Source organism: Peromyscus eremicus, chromosome 18 (assembly GCF_949786415.1).
Source record: "Peromyscus eremicus chromosome 18, PerEre_H2_v1, whole genome shotgun sequence".
Taxonomy (NCBI): Eukaryota; Metazoa; Chordata; class Mammalia; order Rodentia; family Cricetidae; genus Peromyscus; species Peromyscus eremicus.
The window spans coordinates 33,523,422-33,547,482 of record NC_081434.1 but is presented as its reverse complement, the minus strand read 5'-3'; the positions used below and the strand labels follow the sequence as shown (position 1 = coordinate 33,547,482).

The 24,061-nt window shown below is 44.6% G+C and overlaps 1 protein-coding gene across 2 annotated transcripts; it reads left to right on the top strand.

Annotated features, from left to right (window-relative positions):
• The first annotated feature begins 7,504 nt into the window (after window positions 1-7,504).
• On the top strand, window positions 7,505-23,149 carry Usp44 (ubiquitin specific peptidase 44). Of its 2 annotated transcripts, none has more exons than XM_059245527.1 (6): window positions 7,505-7,615; window positions 9,758-11,267; window positions 14,834-15,029; window positions 17,048-17,156; window positions 21,729-21,934; window positions 22,892-23,149. In XM_059245527.1, the coding sequence occupies exons 2-6, from the start codon at window positions 9,837-9,839 to the stop codon at window positions 23,089-23,091; spliced, it is 2,142 nt and encodes a 713-aa protein (XP_059101510.1). In that variant the 5' UTR covers window positions 7,505-7,615; window positions 9,758-9,836; the 3' UTR covers window positions 23,092-23,149. The 2 variants fall into 2 exon arrangements, with proteins under 2 accessions (XP_059101510.1, XP_059101511.1); XM_059245528.1 differs by lacking the exon at window positions 7,505-7,615 and adding an exon at window positions 8,904-8,940.
• The last annotated feature ends 912 nt before the right edge of the window (window positions 23,150-24,061 follow it).

Here is a 24,061-nt window from a genome sequence, read left to right as displayed (position 1 = left end):
CTTTCTTTTGTTCTTAGTAAGTGCACTTACTGCTGATCTGTCTCCCCAGCCCCTTGAAACACTGATATTTGAAGAAAATATAGCTACTGTAATGGTTAAGCTTCACTGTCTGTCTGATTGGATTTGGGGCCACCTGGGGGGACACCCATGTACCCTCTTTATGTCTTTGAGGGAATTTCCAGAGATGTTTCCTGGGAGAGGTAATACCCTCTCCCTGTCCCCAGCGTTCTCTGCAGTTTGCTTCCTGTTCCCCGAGCAGCTGAGAGCTGCTTCTGCTGCTGTGCCTTCCAACTGGGAGCCAGAAACAAAGAGAAAACCCTTCCCTCCCGAAGCTGCCTTTGTCAGACATTTGGTCCCAGTGACAATATGGAAACATGGTACCAAGAGGTGGGGCTGTAGCTGCGACTCCCTGGCCAAGCGCTTTGTCGTCCTTTGGAAGTGGTTTGCAAGAGTTTGGCCCTTCGGGCTAGATAAGCCCTAAATTCTGTAATTCCGAGTTTAGTAAGCTCTTCTGGTGGAAGTGTGGAAGACTGGAATTCCAGTAGAAATGTGACCCGCGAAAGTTCTGTTGTTAGCTTATTGAGAAACTGAACGCTGATTTTCATATTGACAGTTTACATCTCTTCAGCGGTGATTATGTGTTCCGCTTGCCTGCAACCTCAGCTGTTTGGTGGTGTCTTTTCCCTTTCCTTTCCTTTCTTTTTTTCCGTTCTCTTTCTCTTTTTTGCCGGGCGGTGGTGGCGCACACCTTTAAATCCCAGCACTCGGGAGGCAGAGCCAGGAGGATCTCTGTGAGTTCAAGGCCAGCCTGAGCTGCCGAGTGAGTTCCAGGATGGCCAAGGCTACACAGAGAAACCTTGTCTTGAAAAACAAAATCTTTCTCTCTCTCTCCTTTTTTTTTTTTTTTTTTGAGACTGGCACTCACTATTGTAGAACAAGCTGTCCTCCCAGAGATCCGACTGCCTCTGCCTCCTGAGTGCTGGGATTAAAGACGTGCCCTCCATTTTATTTCTTTTGAGAATTCTCTTCATCACCTCACCCTATATATTTTTAATTGAGTTGCTTGTTTTCTTGTTTAGTTCTTTGTGTGTTCTAGATATAAATCCTCTGAGATCCATAGCTAGTGAAGATTTTCTCCTGTCTGTTGGCTGCCTCTTAACATTGTCAACAGTTTCTTTGACTGTAGAAATGCATTTTAATTTCATGAGTCCTGTTTGTGCGTAATTGGCCTTATTTCCTAAGTGGCCAGAGTCCTATTCAGAAAAGTGTTATCTGCACCCGAATCCTGAAGTCTTTCCCCTACTTTTTCTTCCAGCATTTTCAGAGTTCAGTTTTTTTTTTTGTTTTTTTTTTGTTGTTGTTTTTTCTAGTGGTTTTTGTTTGTTTGTTTGTTTGTTTGTTTGTTTGTTTTTTCTAGAAGCTGAGACAGAAGGGATCTAGCTTCACTCTTTTTTTTTTTTTTTAATTTATTATGTACATAGCATTCTGTCTGCATGTGTCCCTGCAGGCCAGAAGAGGGCACCAGATCTCATTACAGGTGGTTGTGAGCCACCATGTGGTTGCTGGGAACTGAACTCATGACGTTTGGAAGAGCAGTCAGTGCTCTTAACCACTGAGCCATCTCTCCAGCCCCCTAGCTTCACTCTTGTATGTATGGATGTCCAGGTCTCCCAACACACCTGTTAAAGAGCTGTCTTTAGTGAGTGTTTTTGACGTCCTTGTCAGAAATCATGTGGTACTTTGTCCTGGGACCGTAGGAAAGGTGCCTCCCATCAAAGGCTCCAGCCTCTAAAGATGTAAATTCATTTGAGACAGATTGAACTAAAAACGCCCTCGTTAGAGTTATCTGCTCAAAACAACCATGTAGGGAACCACTAAGGTGCACAGAGCAAGTGCAGCTGTAAGAAAAGGCATGTAGCATGTAGTATGTAGTATGTAGTACATCCGCATTTGGCAAGCAGAGCTTGGCAGCACATCCACATGGTGCAGGCTATTGCAGACCTTTGTCGCCATGGTGAACTGTACCCACAAACTAAGTCCCCTTCTCTGATTGCTGTTATTAGGTACGCTGTCCCAGCTGAGTAACTGATACAATTTCCTTTCTTATTCCTACATCAGTAACATTGTTAAGGACATGGGTAGTCACAGGCTCACTGTGTCTCATAACAAGAAGTTACAGTTTAGTTCTGTATGAAATCTGTTTTGGATGTCTGAAAGCACATGGTACTGTGTACAAACTAGGCTCAGGTTAATAAGACACGTAGAGCTGGGCACGGTGGCCCCTGTCTGTAATGCCAGCACTTGGGGGCCACAGATTCAGGTCACATTTAAGATGGCATCTTGGCACTTAGACTGAGCAAGAAGCGCATCACAAACTACAGAGCATCCTGAAGGACAGTAAGTTCCAGAGTCAGATGAGATTAAGCATGGTTAGATTGGTACAGCCATGGAAGCCCCTCAAAACGAACAAGTAAAATTACCATATCACGAGAAGATGAAGAGACTGATGAGGACTGGCCCTGGGGGAGAGTGGCTACTTCGTCCAGAAGCATTCGGATTTTGAGAGTACAGGGGAACTAGATGCAATGACTTCCTATTTTCGGCCATTGGTGTAAATGTTATAAAGGGGATGATTTGCAGTCAAGGGGCCTGGCATGGTGGCACACGCCTTTAACCCAGTACTTTGGAGGTAGGAGCAGGAGGATCTCCGAGTTCAAGGCCTACATAGTGAGTTCCAGGACAGCCAGAGCTACATAATGAGACCCTGTCCCGAAAACAAAACAGATTTTCAATCAAAGTTACTTGATTGCTTGAAGAATTTGCTGGCCTAAAACAGTATTGCTATATACCCTTGGGGTTCTATTAAGCCCTTGGGTTTTAATTTTACGTGTGTGTGTGTGTGTGTGTGTGTGTGTGTGTGTGTGTGTGCATGTTGTTGCAGGCATGTGCAAAGGTCAGAGGACACCTTTCTGAAGTTGGTTTTCTTCTTCTACTGTGAGTTCCAGAAACCGGAACTCAGGTCATCTTACTTGATGAACTTGAACCGCTGAGCCATCTCAGCAGACCATGTTCGAGAACGTTTGAGATGTAGCCCTTCCCTGATGATGAAGAGCCCAGCCACTGGGTGGCAAAGTAAGAGTGTGTGTGCAGGTAAACACACAGATTCACACTGGCCCCTGGCACAACAAAGTCCCATAGGAAGTTAGAGGGAAAGGACCACTCTTGACTGGCAATCTTTGTGGAATGGTTTTGAATCCCGGAAGTGAACTGGAAACGGCTCTTCAGGCTGGCGCACACATGACGGACAGAACTGTAGCAAACCCAAGAGGGTGAGCTGGATTCCAAAGACTTCTGACTTCAAGACTGACACTTATGTATTACCTTTCTTGGCCGCATTCATGCAACTGCTTTATGAAAACAGTCACAACCGGCTGTTCTTTCAATTATATGTTTTTATGTGTATGGATGTTTTGCCTGAATGTAATTATATAGGCCGTAGCATGCCTGGTGCCCTCAGAGGCCAGAAGAGGGCGTCAGATCCCCTGGAACTGGGGTTACAGGTTGTGAGCTGTCACATGGATGCTGGGCACTGAACCCCGGGCCCTCCGGAGCCATCTGTCCCACCTCATGACTAGCACTTTTAAAGAAATGAACTTACATAGACATTTTCAGGCTGCATTATTCTTACAAGACGTTTTATGAAATTTTGTTCTCAAGTGTATTTGTTAGCTGTGAACCCTGTTCCTTGGGTCATGAACTAAGCAAGTTAATGCAGTGAGCAAATTAAAAATTCATTGTCTTTAAACACTGGAAAATAACCAAAAGCTTCTGTAACATGTCTAGATACATCTGTCTTTAAAGATGCATATGTGGTTTGAAACAGCCATTTAATGGCCACTCATGTCCTGTGCGGCATATTTTAAAATGTGTAGGATGGTAGTACGGATCATTTAAATCCCCACAAGCATATTTCACTGGCAGCATCCTAAGTATTTAATGCTGTTATAGACACACAAGGAATAGTTTATCAGAATCTGGGAGGGACACCAGTTTTCTGGTTCTGTCAGAGCTCTTTCAAATGAATATGCCCAAGCCATATATTTGATGCTCTGGGGGCCAAGCAGAATTAATGCCTCCTCTCCGGATGTTGGTTCTCAAGTGAAAACAAGGGCTTTGAACCCTGGAGAGGAAAATAAGTGTCGAGAAAATGCTCCCCTCCTCCTCTCTCTCCACGCTTTTAGATCTTTGGGGCCTTGGGGGCTCTTGACCTAACTGTCTCTCGGCTGTGGCTCCAGGCAGGCAGGAGAGCAGGTTGGATTCTCTTCGGCCCTGCCTTCCTCCCTGCTCTTACCTTGGCTGTCCCCCACTCACTGTTTTCTTCGGTAGTTGACAGCGTAAATGGGTCCCTCTGCTACCATGCTCAAGTCCTGTGATTCCACCTTCCATTTCACACATCTTTAGAGTTTAAAAAGATCCGATCCCTTTTCCGATGCAAACACCCATGGGAGAGGGTAGACTGTACAGTTTGGCTTCTTTGTTTGTTTGAAGACAAGCTCTCCACGTGTAGTGCTGGCTGACCTGGAACTCACTATGTAGACCTGACTTTCTGTGAATTCAGAGACCTGCCTGTTTGTGCTAGCGTTAAAGGCGGGTACCACCATACCCAGCTTCATCGTAGCATCTTGACATCCATTAAAGCTTGGTATAGCTAAGAAGGAACTTCTGAAAAAAGTAGTCAACTTGAAGGGAATTATAATTTATAGAATTTTATTATTAATATTTTTTGTTTGAATCCAGAGCTTTGAATCTGCTAGGCAAGCACTCTGCTACTGAGCTATAACCCCAGCCATTTTTTCTCTTCTGAATCTTATTTTAAATTACTATTAGCAGTTACGAGGCACTGAGAGCTGCGTTATTAATTGCCAGGAAATGTTCTATGTTTTACAGATGTAAGTATGTCTGTAAGGTCATTGATATTCCTACCAGAATTAGTTTATACCGCAAGACAACTCAGGTATGTGGATTTGTCAGGCAGTGAGTGGGGTGCACCCCAGGGAAGAGCGGGGAGGAGGAAAGTAGGGGCCAGAGTGGTAGCTGCCCCCAGAGAGTCAATCTGCTCTCCTGCCTGGAGCCACAGCTGACAGAGAGCGGGGTCTAGAGCCCTGAATGATTTGTCTGGCCACATTGTAAGTTTGGACCCCAAAGAATGCTTTTAAAAACCATCTTCCTGTGACACCTCTCTCCCATACTTTAATATGTCAGAGAAATAGCATCTGCCCAAGGTATCATTGACCAGCATCTAAACTCAATGCCATCTAAGGTTTAAAAGGAACAGCTGCGTTGAACTGGGCAAATCTAGCCACGGGAGTCTATTCCAGAATAGCAAACATAGGGGTGGAGAAGTTTGGAGTAGAACTGGAAACTCTGTGTAGACCAGGCTGGCCTTAAGCCACAGAGATCCCCCTGCCTCCTGCTGGCATTAAAGGTGTGTGTCACCACTTCCGGCCTAGAACCCTGTCTTCATGCATAACATGCTCTCCCTGAACTGTGTTCTCCTAAGATGTCTACAGCTACTGTACTTGTTTTCAGGAATCTGAAAACGTGAACTGGTAAAAATGATCTGTAGTGCTATTATCTAGCCATAACCCCAGGATAAATACATTGCAGGCTTTTTTCCTATTGAGTCTTATCTAAGCATTGTAGAAGACATTAACTCATCCTATAGGCCTAGGGATGTAGTCCAGCTGTTAGCATGCTTGCCTGTTACACACAGAGCCCTGAGGTCATCCCCATTACATTATAACCCTGGTGTGGTGGTACATACCTGTAAATAATCACAGCACTCAGAAGGCGGAGACGGGAGGAGCAGAAATTTCAGATCATTCTCACATCGATAGTAAAATTGAGCTCAGCCTGGGCTACGTGAAGCCCTGCCTCAAAACAAACTTGGTTGTTGTTTTTCCTGTAATGAGCTAGTTGTCATGGCACACACTTGTAATCCCAGTACTTAGAAGGCTGCTGAGTCCGAAGAATTGAGAGTTCAAGGCCAACCTGAGCTTAATAGTGAGGGTTCTGTCTCAAAAAACCAAAAGAAAAGAAAAATTCTAAAACTGAAATATTTTTTCTGAGTATAAATAGAACTTTTAGTTCTTCTATGTTTTAAATTAATATTGTCTGATTTTTTTGTTTGTTTATGTTTTTGTTTTTTTGAGCTAGAGTTTCTCGACTAGCCCTGGCTGTCCTGGAACTCACTTTGTAGCCCAGGCTGGCCTCAAACTCACAGAGATCCACCTGCCTCTGCTTCCCGAGTGCTGGGATTAAAGGTGTGCACCACCACTGCCCAGCTTATTGTCTGATTTTTTTTTCTCCAGAGACCTAATTTGTAGCTGTTTTCTCAGTATTTTAAACTTACTTTTTAATTTTAATTATTTATTTTATTTTATGTGCATTGGTATTTTGTCTACATGTCTGTCTGTGTGAAGGTGCCAGATTCCCTGGAACTGGACTGGAGTTATAGACAGTTAAGAGCTGCCATGTGGGTGCTGGGAATTGAACCCGGGTCCTCTGGAAGAGCAGCCAGTGCTCCTAACCTCTGAGCCATCTCTCCAGCCCCCTATGTGTTTATTTTGTGTATAGGCATATGTGTATGTTATGGTTCCCATGTAGCGATCAGAGGCCAGTTTGTGGGAGTAGGCTCTGTCCTCGTGCCCTGTGGCTCCCTGAGATGTAACTCGGGTCCTCTTCAGACTTGGTGGCGCGCTCCTTTACCCACTGAGCCATCCTGCCAGCCCTTCACTGTATTCAGTTTTAAAAAATTCATTACTTGTGTGTGAGCATTTTGCCTGCATGTATAAATGTGTACCACATGCCTGGTACCCTTGGAGGCCAGAAGAAGGTACTGGATTTCCTGAGATTAGAGAATACAAGTGACTGTGAGATACTGTGCAGGGACAGGGAATCGAACCCGGGTCTTAGGGACAGCCGGTGCTCTTAACTTCTCTTCATTTTTTATTTTTTCTTATTTTATATGCATTGGTGTTTAACCTGCACATATGTCTCTGTGAAGGGGCTGGTTCCCCTAGAACTGGGGTTATAGATAGGTCTAGGCTACCATGTGGGTGCTGGGAATTGAACCTGGGTCCTTTGGAAGAGCAACCAGTGTTCTCAACCACTGAGCCGTCTCTCCAGCCCCGCCCCCCTTCATTTTTCATAAGTACGTTGTTTTGTTTGGGTTCATGCATGCTTCAGTGTACATGTGGAGGTCAGAGGACAACTCACAGGAATTGGGTAGCAGACCTTTCTCTACATCTGTTTAGACAATCCATTTCTGAAGAACAGTAGGTAGGAGAGAACCTGAGATTCTTCTCTTAACTTCTGAATGGGATCGTGCAGTGCTTAGTAAGCACTCATACTCTGTTTCCCTCTTCCTACTGCTCTCCTGCAGCAGCCTGAACTTCCTTATTACCTTCAAACCTGTCCTGCTGTCAGGGTACAGGCTGCTCTGTCACCTCCAGAAATGATCGTGCCGTTCTCCTCCACAGAATTCTTGCCTGACCTTATGTTGCCCATAGACACTTTGGGGAATGATGCAGGCCAAGAATGCGTCAAGATCCAGGTACCAGGGGTGGTTGTAGAAGAGCTGGGTGTATGTCTGTGTCTGTTTATCCATCCATCCATCCCTCTGGCCCTGCTGACTCAGCATGAGAAGGGGATCTGAAGTGTGAGGTTTAGACTCTGGTTATCTGGGTCTAGAGGCAAGATGCTGCTGTGTGAAGTAAACGTCTAATTTAACATGTAATTTAATTTCATGTGTATGAGTGTTTTGCCTGTATGTCTGTGCACCACTTGTGTGCAGCACCCATGGAGACCAGAAACAGATGCTGGATCCCCTGGAACTTGAGTTACAGGTTGTGAGTGATGGGGACCGAACCCAGGTCCTCCGGAAGAGCAGCCAGTACTCTTAACCGCTGTACCATCCCTTCCACCCCTGTGTGTAAAGTCAACTTTGGATTATGAGGAGTGCAGAAGTGGGGACCATCTAAGAGCCTCGCTGTAGTAATCTGGGTGAGATGTGATTGTGGTCGGATCAGGTTGGCGGCAGACTCAGCAATAGGTGGCTGGATTCCAGAGGTATTATGAGGTGAAGGCAAAGTTTCCCTTAAGCTACAGCTGGAGGGTGAATTCAGATTGACTCCGAGGGATAGAGAGACGGCTCAGTGGTTAAGAGCACTAGCTTGCAGAGGATCCAGGTTCAGTTTCTGGCATCCGCATGGGAGCTTATAACCCTAGTTCCAGGGACTCCAACACCCTCTTTTGACCTCCAAAGACACCAGGCATGCACAGGGCATGCTTCCATATGTCCAGGCAAAGCACCCATACACATAGAATAAAAATAGCAATTTCAAGGTTTTTCCATCAGTACATAAAAGTATATAGAATAGTGACATATATTAATTATTGATGTCTTACAAGCAACGATATATTTTGAATCCCATGTTTCCTATAGGTTTCATCATATTTTAGACTTGAGGAAAATTTGAAGAAAGATAATTAAATTTTATTTATTTATTGATTGATTGATTGATTGATTGTATTTTGAGTCAGGGTTTCTCTGTACACCTTTGACTGTCCTGGAACTCGCTCTGTAGTTCCAGCTGGCCTTGAACTCACAGAGATCCACCTGCTTGGGTTTAAAGGTGTGCACCACCACTGCCTGGCCGAGAATGAAATTTAAAATGGGCATTAGAGATGTGTGGGTTGGGACTGATAACAAATTCTCCACAAAGAGAGGTTTGGGGAGGCACCGGAAATCAAGTTTACTTTTGCGGTTTCCCTAGGTCCCTGGAGGCGACCCCTGCAAGTCCCATTGTGATGCAGGGTCTTCTTGCCATGGATACTTAGTGCATGGTGTGCCATGGTGGTCTTGTGTTCTGTAACTAGGTACTCACCTCCGTCTTGAAGTGTGTGTTCAGCTTTAGTTAAGTCAATGAAAGAATGCGTTGTGGTCAACAGTTTTTAAAATAGACTTTCTGCTGTATTTTCTCTATATGTTGTGTGGCGTTGGCGATCAAACCCAGGGGCTTCATGCTCGGGAAGCGCCCTCTCACAGAGCTGTGCCTGTAGCCCTGTGTGGTTACAGGCCTCTGAATCCTACCACTTGTACTCAGTCCTCCTACTGCTAGCCCTATATTCATTCTTTCTTTCTTTCTTTCTTTCTTTCTTTCTTTCTTTCTTTCTTTCTTTCTTTCTTTCTTTCTTCCTTCCTTCCTTCCTTTCTTTTTCTTTCTTTCTTTCTTTCTTTCTTTCTTTCTTTCTTTCTTTCTTTCTTTCTTTCTTTCTATTTATCTATCTATCATCTATCTATCATCTGTCTGTCTATCTTTTATCAAAAGAAAACATACTTTTGGAAACTGTTGTCAGTGTGTTGGATAAAAATATTCTAATTGAGTGAAAAGTGGCCACTAATTTCTCACCACTAGATGGTGACAGAAATTAAAAAAAAAAAAAAAAAAAAGGAAAGGAAAGGTTTTCAAGTGGACCAATGGAGAAAATAAAGTGAATTGTGTCTGAGTGAAATGCGAGAGAGGATACTCAAAGAGCGAGGATACTCAAAGCACGGGGAAGGGAGGGAGAGCAGCCGTAGGCCGGCACCGAGTCAGGACAGGGGGAAGTAAGAGTCAGGAGTCGATCTGCACGGTGGTTCTGGGAACTGTAGGAGAGGACCCTTTGCTTAGGTCCTGACCTGACTCTGCTCTAGTTCCCAGGCGCTCCGGGTGTTGTGAGGAGAGGCCTGTTTGGATGATGCTCTTCTCCGAGAGACTGAAGAAACACTAACGATGGATGAGTGCAAACACATCGAGCATTTGCAGCTGGCCCGCGATCACTCCATCTTCAACCCTCAGAAGTGGTACTGCACGGACTGCAATACCACTGAGTCGATCTGGGCCTGCCTCAGCTGCTCCCACATCGCCTGTGGGAGGTACATCGCCGAGCACGCACTGAAGCACTTTGAAGAGAGCAGCCATCCCGTCGCGTTCGAGGTGAATGACATGTATGTTTTTTGTTACCTTTGTAATGATTATGTTCTAAATGACACTGCAGCTGGAGACCTGAAGTCACTACGAAGTCGATTAAGTGCAATCAAAAGTAAAAATTACTCCCGTGTAGCTCAGAGGAGCAGAGTTGTACAGTCTGTGGGTGCCCGCGACGATTCTTCCTTGTCGCACGACGGTGCCCAGCCCCTGCCCCGCAAGGAAAGTCAGACGCGCACTGCCCTCTGGCACAGGCGAAGGACGCTCATGGGGAAAACCTTTCAGACCTGGTTTGCACGCTCAGCCGTCGGAAGAAAAAGGCCAGAACCCATTCCGGAGAAGACGCCAGCCAAGCGAGAGGTGAAGAAGCGGCAGCAGCAGCAGGAGTGGGAACCGCAGGCCAAGGCCGAGCTGGAGAGCACACCTCCCCGGAAGAGTCTGCGCCTGCAGGGCCTCACCGAGGCCGCCACCATAGAAATGGTCCCGGTGCAGGCGCCGCCGCCACCCCCGCAGGCCGCCCCAGCCAGAGACAAGGCGCTGTCACCTACCGCGGAAGACCGGAGACTCAAAAAAGTCAGCGACGCCCTGATCAAACGGAGGCCAGCCGTGACCCCCGGCGTGACGGGCCTGAGGAACCTAGGCAACACTTGCTACATGAACTCCGTTCTGCAAGTGCTGAGCCATTTACTCATTTTCCGACAATGCTTTTTAAAGCTTGACCTGAACCAGTGGCTGGCTGTGGCTGCCAGCGAGAAGTCCCGGTCCTGTAAGCACTCGGCCGGCGTCCCAGAGGCCGTAGCTCATCAGATGAATGAAGGCCAAGAGAAAGAGAAAGCCTTCGTGTGCTCCAGACATCCAAGTTTATCCTCAGGCCTAAGCGGCGGGTCCTCGAAAAGTCGAAACATGGAGCTTATCCAGCCCAGGGAGCCGAGTTCGCCGTACAGTTCTCTTTGCCATGAATTACATACTTTGTTCCAAGTCATGTGGTCGGGAGAGTGGGCCTTGGTATCCCCGTTTGCTATGCTTCACTCAGTGTGGAAACTGATCCCTGCCTTCCGGGGCTATGCCCAGCAGGATGCTCAGGAGTTTCTCTGTGAGCTTCTGGATAAAATACAGCGTGAACTGGAGACTACCGGAACCAGGTTCCCGGCTCTCATCCCCACTTCCCAAAGGAAGCTGATTGAGCAAGTTCTGAATGTTGTAAACAACATTTTCCACGGACAACTTCTTAGTCAGGTATGGATTTCTTTTCTTTCTTTTTTTTTTAGATTTATTTATTATGTATACAGTGTTATGTCTGCAGGCCAGAAAAGGGCACCAGATCCCATTACAGATGATGATGAGTCACCATGTGGTTGCTGGGAATTGAACTCAGGACCTCTGGAAGAGCAGCCAGTGCTCTTAACCGCCCAGCCATCTCTCCAGCCCTTGGATTTCTTACTGTATTTTATCATCATAGGAAATTCTTTTAGGGTGCAACCTACAGTGGGATATTCTGTATGTATCTAGTGTGTTAAAGGTTTTTTTTTAGATCAAAACCGATTGCTTTTATGAATGTGTAAAGTCATCCATTCACGCACAGTTTTCTGCAAATCGCTGGAAGTAGGTGTATTCGTGGAATTCAAAGCCTTTTGAGCCCGGTGCTGGTGGCGCACACCTTTAATCCCAGCACTTGGGAGGCAGAGGCAGGTGGAATTCTGTGAGTTCAAGGCCAGCCTGGTCTACAGAACAAGTTTCAGGACAGCCAGGGCTAACACAGAGAAACCTTGTATTGAAAAAGGAAAAAAAAAAAATAGCCTTTTGAGGGGGAAGAGATGAAGTACACTTTCTAGGCTATAGTGTGAGCATTCTCATTCTCGGAGCGGTTAGGAAGGGAGTGTGTTCGTCCTGGAGGACACAGTTGCTGTGTTGAGAACGGATGTGGTACATGAGCAGGTAGTTCCATGGATCCCCAAGTAGAGAAGTAGGTCGCTCCAGCAACTCCTGTTAGAAGCTTTAAGGGTCAACATCTTAGACAGGTAGGGAAATTTCAAGGTAAACATGACTTTGTCTAGATTAATAATCCGAATTAATAATCCTTTATGTCCTTACTCCCGTCAGTTTTCCTTGTTGTGAAAAGGTGAGCTGCAAAGCCAGATCCCATCTCCTCGGTGCTTCTCTGACGAGGACTGGTAAACTGTCCCTAGACACGAGCCCGTCTTTCCCACAACACACAGCTTTCCTTTGCGTCTCTTCCGCTGAGGTAGAAGGGGCTTGAGAGATGGTTGGTGGTTACCGATCTTGCAGAGGGCTGGAGTTTGGTGCCCAGCAGCCACGCCAGGTGGCTCACAACCGCCTGTCACTCCAGCCTCAGGGCCTCTGACACCCCCCGCTTCCACAGGCACCTGCCCTCACGCACACATACTCCACCCACATACACGCACATTCTTAAAAGAAATCCTTTTTTTTTTTTTTTCATTTTTAAAGATTTACTTCTGTGTTTTATGTATATGGGTGTTTTGTCTGCATGTACACACACCAGCAAAAGGCATCAGATCCCACGGAAGTATAGTTAGAGACAGTTGTGAGCCAACCTGTGGTTGGTGGGAATTGAACTCAGGATCTCTAGAAGAGCAGCCAAATGCTCTTACCCGCTAAGCCATCTGTCTTCAGCCCCTTAAAAAATAAATCATAAAAACATTTTTTGATTGTTCTTTTCAAAACATTTTTCTGTCTGCTTATTTATACCATAACTTATTTAACCACCCCTCTGTTGCAGATTTGGGACTATTTGCAATTTTTCATTATATCATGATAAATCAGTATTTTTCCTGTTTCCCATGTGACACAGTCCTAGAATTGCTTTATCTAAAGGGAGTAGCTTGGGGCTGGACAGATTGCTCAGTGGTTAAGGACATGTACTACTCTTGCAGAGGACCCAAATTCAGTTCCCAGCACCCAGGTCAGGCAGCTCACAACTGCCTGAAACTCCTGCCCCTGGAGGATCCAGTCAGTGCCTTTGGCCTCCAAGAGCACCATCACGTGCACACACTCACAACGCAAGGACACGGGATTTTTAAAGAGAGGTAGTAGTTTAGGTAAATGCTGATACTTTAATTTTCAGTAAGTTATTTTCTTTTAGATTTCCAATATAGTGTAAGAATGGCTAAGTTCTTTTTTTTTCTTTTAAAATAAGTGGATCTTGAAATTAATAAAGTTTGTTATATAAATATTTTGCTTCTCTTTTGGGCCTTATACCCTACCATTGAGCCACTACATCTCTCCTTTAAACATGTAATAGACTTCTAGGGAACTTCAAGAACTTCTCAAAACCTGACTTTCATGCTGAGACTTCCCTCTAGTGGGTTCTTTGTGTTGGTTGGTGATGTCTAAAGTCTGTATCCGGGCTGCCTTATTTTGTTGTCTGTATACCCGCACACCAGAAGACGGCATTGGATCCCTTTCTAGATGGTTGTGAGGTACCGTGTGGGTGCTGGGAATTGAACTCAGGACCTCTGGAAGAGCAGCCAGTGCTCTTAACCGCAGAGCCATCTCTCCAGCCCCTTACTTTGTCGTCTGTGCTAGAAAAGGTAGTTTGTAGGAGTCGCTCTGTTGTCTCTCATGTTGTCTACATTCAGCTCCCAATGTCTTAACTGTTTCTGTGCTGGGTTGGTAGCATTAAGTATCCCGATCACTAACTGCCTCTCGTTGTTAGACTCCTGTTTTTGCAGGCGTGGGCATTGGGGAGCGGGGAGTTCTGGGTATGGAACTCAGATCTTCATGAGATTGAACTATTTTCCCAGCTGCTTCTTGTTTTTTATATTTTGATTGGGTTTTGTTTTCTCATGTGCTGAGGACCTAATCTAGGCCAGCCTAGGCTTCACAGAGAGCTCCAGGCTAGCCTGGGCTAGAGAGTGAGTCACTGTCCCTCTCAAACAAACAAATGAAAGATCAGGAAGGAGAAGGTGATAAACCTCAAGTCTAATGACATAGCTACATTAAATGCATGTAACTATAGTATATATGTACATATACATATATAATGCTTGTTAAGTGGGTCTTTTATATTTTTCCCCTAAATCCTAGATTTGACTAATGTTGGAGATGTTTTTTGTTTTTGTTTTTCGAGACAGGGTTTCTCTGTATGTAGCCCTGGCTGTTCTGGAACTTGTTCTGTAGACCAGGCTGGCCTCGAACTCAAGATATCTGCCTGCCTCTGCCTTCTGAGTGCTAGGATTAAAGGCGTGAGACATCCCCCACCCCCCAGGCTGTTTGCTTTTTTGAGACAGGGTCTCGACATGTAGTATTAGCTGACCTGGAATTCACTATAGAGACCTGGGTGACCTCAAGCTTTAGAGAGTCATTGCTGGGATTAAGGGTGTGCCACCACATCCTGCCGTGATTATTGATGGGCCAGTAATTGAAGCCCATCATTTGTAATGAGTTTAAGGACAGTCTAATACGACAGCACTCTCTCTCTCTCTCTCTCTCTCTCTCTCTCTCTCTCTCTCTCTGTGTGTGTGTGTGTGTGTGTGTGTGTGTGTGGTGTTTGGACGACAGAGGATAACTTAGAACTATATTCTCTCTCTCCACCTTTTGCGTCCTGAGAATCCAATTCAGTTCATCAGGCTTAGCAGCAAGTGCCTCATTTCATCAGCACTGATAATTACAACTTTTTTTTTTCTTCAAGAAGATATTTAACTGTCCTGACAGATTATAAAACTTGCTATTCGTCATTCTAATGGTTCACAGGCAATGACCTCTAGTGAAAGGTAATGTTTTGGCAGAAAGAGTGTAAATCGGAACAATATTTTTCTTTGCAGGTGACGTGTCTTGCATGCGACAACAAATCAAACACTGTAGAACCGTTCTGGGACTTGTCCCTGGAGTTTCCAGAGAGATACCAATGCAATGGGAAAGATGCTGCCTCCCAGCCATGTCTAGTTACGGATATGCTGGGCAAATTTACAGAAACGGAAGTGTTAGAAGGGAAAATCTACATGTGTGAGCATTGTAACTGTGAGTATAGACAGCCTTTCTGTGCTTTTTAGGATTAGTAGTGGAGAAAGAGGAAGCTGGAAGTCCTTAAATAGGAGCTGTGAAAACTAATTCTGCAGTGCCACTAAAGAAATCAGACATTTCTTCTTTACAGCGGCCATTGTTGATGGCATTAAAATTCTTGCAGTGCTGGAGAGATGGATAATGGTTAGTATCACTGGCATTCTTACAGAGGGTCAGGATTTGATTCCCGGCACCCACATGGCAGCTCAAACTTTTCTGTAACTCCAGTCTCAAGGGATCTGATGCCCTCTTGCCTCCTCTGGCATGTAATGTGGTGTACAGACATACAGGCATTTTTACCCTGTATACCCCATACACATAGAATAACAACTATTTTATTTTTATTATTTATTTAATTTGTAGGTTTTTTTGTTTTGTTTTGTTTTGTTTTGTTTTTTGAGACAGGGTTTCTCTGTGTAGCTTTTGGAGCCTGTCCTGGAACTCACTTTGTAGACCAGGCTGGCCTCGAACTCACAGAGATCCACCTGCCTCTGCCTCCCGAGTGCTAGGACTAAAGGTGTGTGCCATTAGCGCCCAGCTCAGCAATACATTTTAAAAATATGATTTCCATGTGTCAAAAAATGATGCTAGAGCTTGAAATCCTTTTTTTCCCCCAACAGTGCTGGTGAAATCCTTTTTTTCCCCCAACAGTGCTGGGGATCTGGATACCAGGCAGGTGTCTTCACACTGTAGCCACGTTCCCAGGCTGATGTTAACTTCCTAGGAAAGAAACACTTTCCAGGGCTGAAGAGATGTCACATTGATTATTTTCTAGAAACATTTAAAGTCACAGTTTGTTCTGAGTGCTGTCGTACTGTGAACTCTGTTATAACATGGCCTCAGAGTTGTAAGAGTTGAGAGAGAAATGGGCCTTTGTAAGATTTGGTATGATAAATTTAAAAGTAAAATGTCCCAAAAAGCCTCCTCACGGAATTTTGGGATAGACAATATCATAAATGTAGAATGCGGTCTTCTACTAAATGGTGTATGTATGGAGGCTAACCAGTGCAGGCCTGGGAAAGCTGCTTTAGTGCATGAAGGTGAACGTTTACAAGCACGTTTACAAGCCAAAGGCCGGCTACCCTGCAGCCATCCACGTACAGTCCCAAAGTAGAGACGGCATTTAGCAGCTGCGTACCTCGAGGAAAAGCTTCTAGCAGCCAGTGGAACCGGCCCAGAGCGGACATGAGGACACTGTTGCCCTTGGCATGGTCTAAGCTGTCCTCCAAGCCCAGGGACAGCTGCTCACCAGCAAGCAAAGCTCTGGAGAGGATGGCCTAGCCGAGTCCAGGCCACAGTCTCTGGGTAGAGAGGCAGAAGGGACGAGAGTCCTGAGCTGTACTTGTTAAAAGAGTGTGGCACTGAGTTGGGAAGCCCTCGGCTACACCACCAGGACTAGGGTGAAGCAAAGACCATGAAGGAGTGCTCTGGGCAGTCACCCATGTGCCTGGGGACTTGACTAGCTAAAGCTAAACGAACTGACTTTTTTTGTAAAGTTTGGAAAATATATATTAACATGTGTGTAGGGGAACGCTTTAACTTTCTCCTGTTAGTTGGCACAGTCTAATCTACTCTTAAATGTATAGCAGTGTGCATGCATGTTTTGCCTGTATGTATGTAGGTATAGCACATGCGCAGAGGAGGGTGTGGCATTCCCTGGAACTGCGGTTGCGGGCAGCTGTGAGTCTCCATGTGGGTCCTGGGAACTCAGTCTGGAGTCACTGTAAAGCAAGCCCTGCTGAGCCGTCTCTCCGGCCCCTTCCAGGATTATTATCAAGTCCATGCTTACCTTCATGTCTAACCTGAAACTACATCAGATGTTTCTTGTTTTAAAACAAGCACCACTTGGGGGCACAGCCCATGCTCATCTCTAGCACAGTGCTATGGCTGTAACAGAGTGGATGAGTTCTTGAAAGAGTTTACTCACGTTTTCCTTGTATTTGTGAAACTGGGTTTTGTTTTGTTTTGTATTTTAGCAAAGCGCAGAAAGTTTTCGTCGAAACCAGTTGTACTCACAGAAGCCCAGAAACAGCTGATGATCTGCCACCTACCTCAGGTCCTCAGACTACACCTCAAACGATTCAGGTCGGTGATGCCAGTTCCACGAGTGTCTGGGCATCCCTTCTGTTTAGGATGCTTCCGAACTGAATGTGTACATATGACGGATTAAATGTGACCACTACATACTTGGCTAACGGATGACATCCTTCAAAAAATGTAGTTACTGTCTTTAGCTTTGAACAGCAGACATCATCCATGTTCAATAACTGAGTTGTTACTTTTTTAGTTTTTTTTTTTTTCTTTTTGGTTTTTTGAGACAGTTTCTCTGTGTAGCAGCCCTAACTGTCCTGGAACTCTGTAGCCCAGGCTGGCCTCTGCCAGAGATCCACCTGCCTCTGCCACCCAGGTGCTGGGATTAAAGGCCCACGCCACTATCACCCGGCTTTATTACTGCTTTTCTGAGCCAGAGCCAGGGTAGCCTGGAACTTCCTGTGTAATATACCCCAGGTTGGCCTCAAATTAAGTATCCTTCTCCTTAGTACCCAGCTTATAGGGTATATCACATATCTCAGCAGTGACTTGCTCCATGTGAATTTAATATATTTATTAATATTCAGATATACTTTTTAAAAAATAACTTACAATGTGTGTACTTTACCCAGTTGCTTAGACTATATTGATAAAGATGTAGCAGTTTGGGGGGCTACTGAGGAGGGTCAAACACCTGCCACCACGTTTGACCCAAGTTGAATCCTCTGGACCCTGCCCATGGTGGAGAAAACTGAGGCCCACAAATTGTCCTCTGACCTTCACTCACACACTGTAACATCTCCCAAAATAAGATGTTGTTTAAAACCTTAAAAAAGCCAAGTGTAGTGGTCAAACACCTTTGATCCCAGCACTTGGGAGGCAGAGATAGGCGGATCTCTGTGAGTTCAAGGCCAGCCTAGTCTACAGAGTGAGTTCCAGGACAGCCAGGGCTACATAGTGAGACCCTGCCTCAAAACCCCCCTCCCCCCAAATAATAATTTCTTAAATTCAAGTACAGCATTACAGGAGTAAAATTATCTACTGTTAACCGGCCCCCAGCACATGGTAAATCGCTGCCTAAAACCGAGCAGCCTGCCTCTCCCCTACCGAGTGAACAGAGGCGCAGTAATGACCACCACCCGCCTTAAAAGCCGGAGTGGACTGCTGGAGAGGGGTTTTCCTCCTGAGGCGGCAGCAGGCCATTAGGAGACAGTGAAACTGGCTCCTGGAAGCCGCCACCAAGTTGTGCTGCCATTGAGAATCTCGTGGTAGAGGGGACTTTAGCGGCCCTCTTCAAAGTCCTCCGGATCCTTTAGACTGTGGCACCGGCCCTGCTGGCTTGGAGGGCCTTCACTACCATGGCTGCCCTCTCTCTCTGAGCCAGGCACTGCATTCCTCTGTGCTTCTCTCCAGGCAGAGGAATGTTGGCATGTGCACGCGACTGGACACTCGCTTCTTGGAGTGGCCCTCCTATCTGCTCTTCATCTATCAGGGTGCCCACCCTCCGCAGCTTCAGTGGCTCACCCCGCCACCGCCCCCTTCCCCTCCCACCCCATTCCATATCCTCTGGTCCTTCTTCAGCTCCACCTGGGACAACTGGTCTTTCCTCCCATAGCTGCTCTTGGCAGCTCAATTATGTCCCCCTGCCCCTTTTTAAGCCCTTATCTCAAGGCCTAGTATTGTGCTTCATACAGATTCCCCTTTAACTCTATATATCTCAAGGCCCAGAATGTGCTTCATAGAGTGTGCCCGAAAGTATCAAGTATGTAAGTGAAGGTATATTCAGGAGAATCACTTGAGCCAAAGAAAGGTATGGAGGAAAGAGTAGGGCATACAATAAAGGTCTTAGAGAATAATATGAGCCCTGCAATTTTGCATAAAATAATGAGGAATGAAAGCAAGGTGATTTAATAGTATGAGCAATGGAGACTGAGAGATGGTTCAGCGGTTCAGAGTACTGGCGGCTCTTCCAGAGGACACAGGTTCAATTCCCAGCACCTACATGGCAGCTCACAGTCTGTAACCCCAATTCCAGGGGATCTGACACCCTCACACAGGCATACATGCAAGTGAAACACCAATTCCCATGAAATAAAAATAAATAAATAGAAGAGCATACCCTCTTTTTAAAGGCAAGGCTCACTGTGTAGCCTGGCAGTTGCTGCATAGACCAGGATAGCCTCAACTTAGAGATTCCCCACGCCCCAGCTCTGTTATTAAATGCCACCATACTTGCTGTATTAGAAAACAGTGGGACCCAGAAATATGTGTTAGTTGAAGTCACACACTTTATAAAGATCCCGTAAAAATGTCAGTATCATACTTGTATTTAAAAGGCAATGAAAATAAGCCAAATTATAAGCTAAATTATGATTTTTAAAATGTTTTAAACATTTTGTGTTTTGGGGGGTGGGGTGAGCATATGTTGTAGTGTGCGTGTGGAGGTCCACGGACAACGTGTGTGAGACTGTTCTCTCTTATGTGGGGACTGAACTTAAGCCATCAGATATGGCAGTAGGCATTCATACCTACACTGAGCCATCTTGTCAGCTCTTAAAATCATTTTCTATATGGGCAGTGCAAATACAAAGTAATTATGATGCACTGGATGAATTACTAAGTAGCCACATATATAGAAAGACACCATTAACAGGAAAAAAAAAGATATCCAACAAAAATACATCAATAAAAAGAATTGAATTATCAGTTGGGGTCCCATAAGCTCAGAGGAAGGAACCTAAGGTAAGGGTACTCTGCTAGTGGATCTCAGGCATACATTTGAGTTTATCAGTTACCACAAAGGGCATCTTTAGATATGGATGAGGATGGAAGGGGCATTTGTAAAGGGAACGGTGAATCTATACTGTCTTTGTTAGGGTTAATATTGCTGTGATGAAATACCGTGACCAAAAGCAACTTGGGGAGGAAAGGGCTTACATTTTCACATGGCTGTTCACGACCAAAGGAAAGCAGTACATGAACTCAAACAGGGCAGGAGCCTGGAGGTAGGAGCTGATGCAGAGGCCATAAAGGAGTGCTGCTTACTGGCTTGCTCATGTCTTGCTCAGCCTGCTTTCTTATATACCCCAGGAGCACCTACCCAGGGATGGCCTTAGCCACAACGACTAATTAAGATGCTCCACAGGCTTGCCTGTAGCCTGATTTTATGGAGGCAATTTCTCAGTTGAGGTCTCTACACTCAGGTGACTATAGCTTGTCATTGAAATAAACTAGCCAGCACATATACCTTTCCCAGACATACCACTCCAGGAATGTTTGTCTTAAGCAACGTGGAAGCTCCATTATATAGACATTATTTAAGGTACTGATGGCTAGCAGTAGTAATCAGCAACTTTCAGCCGCCCTCCCTTTTCTTCCACTGAAAGTCTCAACATCCTCCGCAGTCTCCATGGCTACTGAAGAGTATACTAAAGACTCCTCACCACTTCGGAGATCCCAAGGGAGGTCTGTATGAGGAAATGTGAGGACGACAACTAAGCATCACACACAGTGGAATATGACTTTCTGGTCCAGCAGAGAGCAGAATTTGCATGGCTTACCTTTACTTCTGCCCCATTTTACACTACACTCTTTTTCTTTCTAAAACCAGTCTGTATTCCTCTTACCTTTCTACCTGCTACTTACTGTCTGAACTTTGTGTTTTAGTACTTTCAATAATGCATTTGATCACCACAGTACCCCAAACCCGATTAGTTTCTCCTTTTCTCTTGAGGCAGGGTTTCTCTGTGTAGCCCCAGCTGTCCTGGAACTTGCTCTATAGCAGGCTGGCCTTGAACTCAGAGCTCTGCCTGCCTCTGCTCCCAAGTGCTGGGATTAAAGGTGGGTGCCATCATTGCCTGACATCAGATTAGTCTCTTGAAAGAACTAATCTTTATTGTGATTTTTCCCTTTTGTACCAACCAATAGTATGTCAGTGATAAAATGCTGCTTGCTGTGCTTAGATCCAGTAATGGGACACACTGAGAAAGTAATATTATGGAGTAATGTTATTTGTCACTTGACACCCCTGACTCAGAGTTCTTAAGACTTAAATATATCCATGTTTTTCTTTCCTCATATCTACCCATCAAAGAAAGATTAGATTAACTATACCTCCACTTGAGATGTCCCTTTCACACCATAGACATAATTTAAACTCACAGGGCTATAGTTTTCTAAGTTTTATTTCTATATTAAAGACAATTATTTTAAGCCTATAACCCCACTTAGGAGGTAGAAGCAACACATTCGGGAGTTCAAGGTCACTTTTGACTACATGAGATCCTGTCTGGAACAACAAGACCAAACCCAAACCATACGGCAGCAAGACTGACGGAAAGGCTGAGAATACAGCAGTGGTTAATGCTTGCCTAGCAAGTCCAAGGCCCCGGCGTGATTCCCAGCACTAGACGTATGCATTCATAAACTAATGAAGCAATCTTGACTGGACTTTTTTTTTTGCAAAGCAAGCCTAAATCCCTATACAGCCAACTCAGTATCCAAAGGGGCACGTTCTATAGAATCTTCGTATTCCATGGTCTCCAGGAGCCACTGTTAAAGCTGTCTAGACCTGATACATGGCAAGAGCTTTCTCCCCCTGACTGTTTCACTTTGGTTTGTTCCCAGATGGTCAGGACGTAATAACCGAGAGAAGATTGGTGTTCATGTTGTCTTTGAGGAAACCTTAAACATGGAGCCCTTTTGCTGCAGGGAGACCCTGAAAGCGCTCAGACCAGAATGCTTTATCTATAATTTATCTGCTGTAGTAATCCACCATGGGAAAGGATTTGGCTCAGGACACTACACTGCCTACTGCTACAATTCTGAAGGAGGTATAGCCAAGAAAAACTATCTTGGGTTAGACTTGGAAGCCTGTGCTTAGGTTCTTAGCAATTTCTAAGTCACCCGACCACTTGCCTTCTTTCTAGACAGGCTTTCTGCAGTCAGTGCTGCTGGATTATTGGGGGCAGGGGCACAGAAAATATTCTACAGGTTTGGAATACTTTTGAGACAAACTCTATGTAACTCTGGCTATTCTGGAATTTGTTATGAATACCAAGCTGGCCTTGCATTCAAAAGATGTGCCTGCCCCACCTCCTGAGTGATGAGGAATCTTTTATTTTATTTTTTGGTTTTGAGACAGGTTTCTCTGTAGACCTAGCTATCCTGGTACTCAATCTGTAGAGCAGGCTGGCCTCAAACTCAGAGATAACCCTGGCCTCTACCTCCCAAGTGCTGGGATTAAAGGCCTGCACCGCCGGGCCCAGCACTGGCCAGTTTTTCTGAAAGTCATACTTCCCATGTTCATGGGTTCACATAGACATTTCAACTTTAACATACAAAATCCTTCTCACTTGTGTTCTCTGTCCCTCCTGGAGTGGCTGAGTCATAGCAGAGGTGACTGGACTGAGGCTTCACCTTCTACTTGTGAAAAATGAACACACGTGCATGCACACCCCTAGCAGTGCAGAGAGCAAAAAGCCCAGCTATTCTGCAGAGGACTCTCTTAAGCTACTAGGAGTATACTGTACTTTAGTAAGTGCCTGAAGCATGAATTACCTAGTATTTCCATTGGGAATAGAGAATGTCAAATACACTCGTCAGATTCTCTAACTCCCAACTAACAAAAAGAATCTACAAGAATTCTAGAGTAACACTTTCCCATTGCCAAGAAAATGAACCAGCCATTACCTTTCCTTCAGAAAGGTAAATTTCCAGTTAAACAGACTTTTGTAGTAGAAACTTTTGAAATTCTTTTACAAACATCCAATTTCTTTGCTTCACTCTAGGGTTCTGGGTACACTGCAATGATTCCAAGCTAAGCATGTGCACTATGGATGAAGTACGAAAGGCCCAAGCTTATATCTTATTTTATACTCAGCGAGTTATTGAGAATGGACATTCTAAACTCCTGCCTCCCGAGCTCTTGTCCAATCGCCAGCATCCCAGTGAAGAAAACGATGCCTCTTCTAATGAAGTCCTTAGCTGATCCACAGTGGGCTCTTGTTATTTGTGTATATATACTTTTTAAACGGGCTGACTTATGATGCAGAGCTTCATTGTTTTTATTTTCCAATTATGATCAGTGCATGCTACATTTAGACATTTTGTATTTAACTACAAAGGTTTTGTTTTTGTTTTTTTTTTTTTAAAAACTATATGTATATCAACTGTAGGCCAACTAAACATTTTTCAATTATTTGAGTTTTATACTTTTAGTGTTTACCTCAGGCTATTATTACCTCTTACATTTTGATGTCTTAATTGCCTCAAATCATGAATTTGTGCAATCTACTAAAGAAATTCAGGTGGCATCATTCTATATATATTGTTACTTATTTAACTTTTGTAGCTATTTTCTATACAGATTCTAAATACATGGGAAGGATATGTTCTGCAGAGACATACTAAAATAAGAAAGCCATTGGTATATGACTCCACTTACGCCCCCTTGAAGGTAAACAGAGATTGGAAGTGAAATACCCAAGTATCACCTACCTGCTCACGGTTGCTTCCTCCTGAGGCTCCATGCAGAAGCACAAGGCTCAGAATAGATTTAATGTGGTTACTGGTATTTCACTCACAATTTATGTTTCCATACTGTTCTTTATAGAGCATGAACTCTTAATGAAAACGGCAGATTTACAAATGGTGTACTTAAATGAACTATGGGCAATGAAAAAAAGTTCTAATAAAGCAGTCGCAAAAATTTGAATTTAGCAAACCAACGTATTATGATATACAAATGTAGTTTATCTTGAGAATGAGTTGATTTTATGTTAAATTACATTAGATCTCTTAAATGCTTGAGATTTTTAGTTCAAAGGAATAAAGTCTTTTTTAAAGAGGGGGAGAAATGCACAGGGCAGAAGAGAACTGTTCAAGATCAGCAACTGGGTTGTTATACCCAGGACTTAGGACCTCACTTTTTCCCTAAGTAACCTAAGCCTGAATCGTTT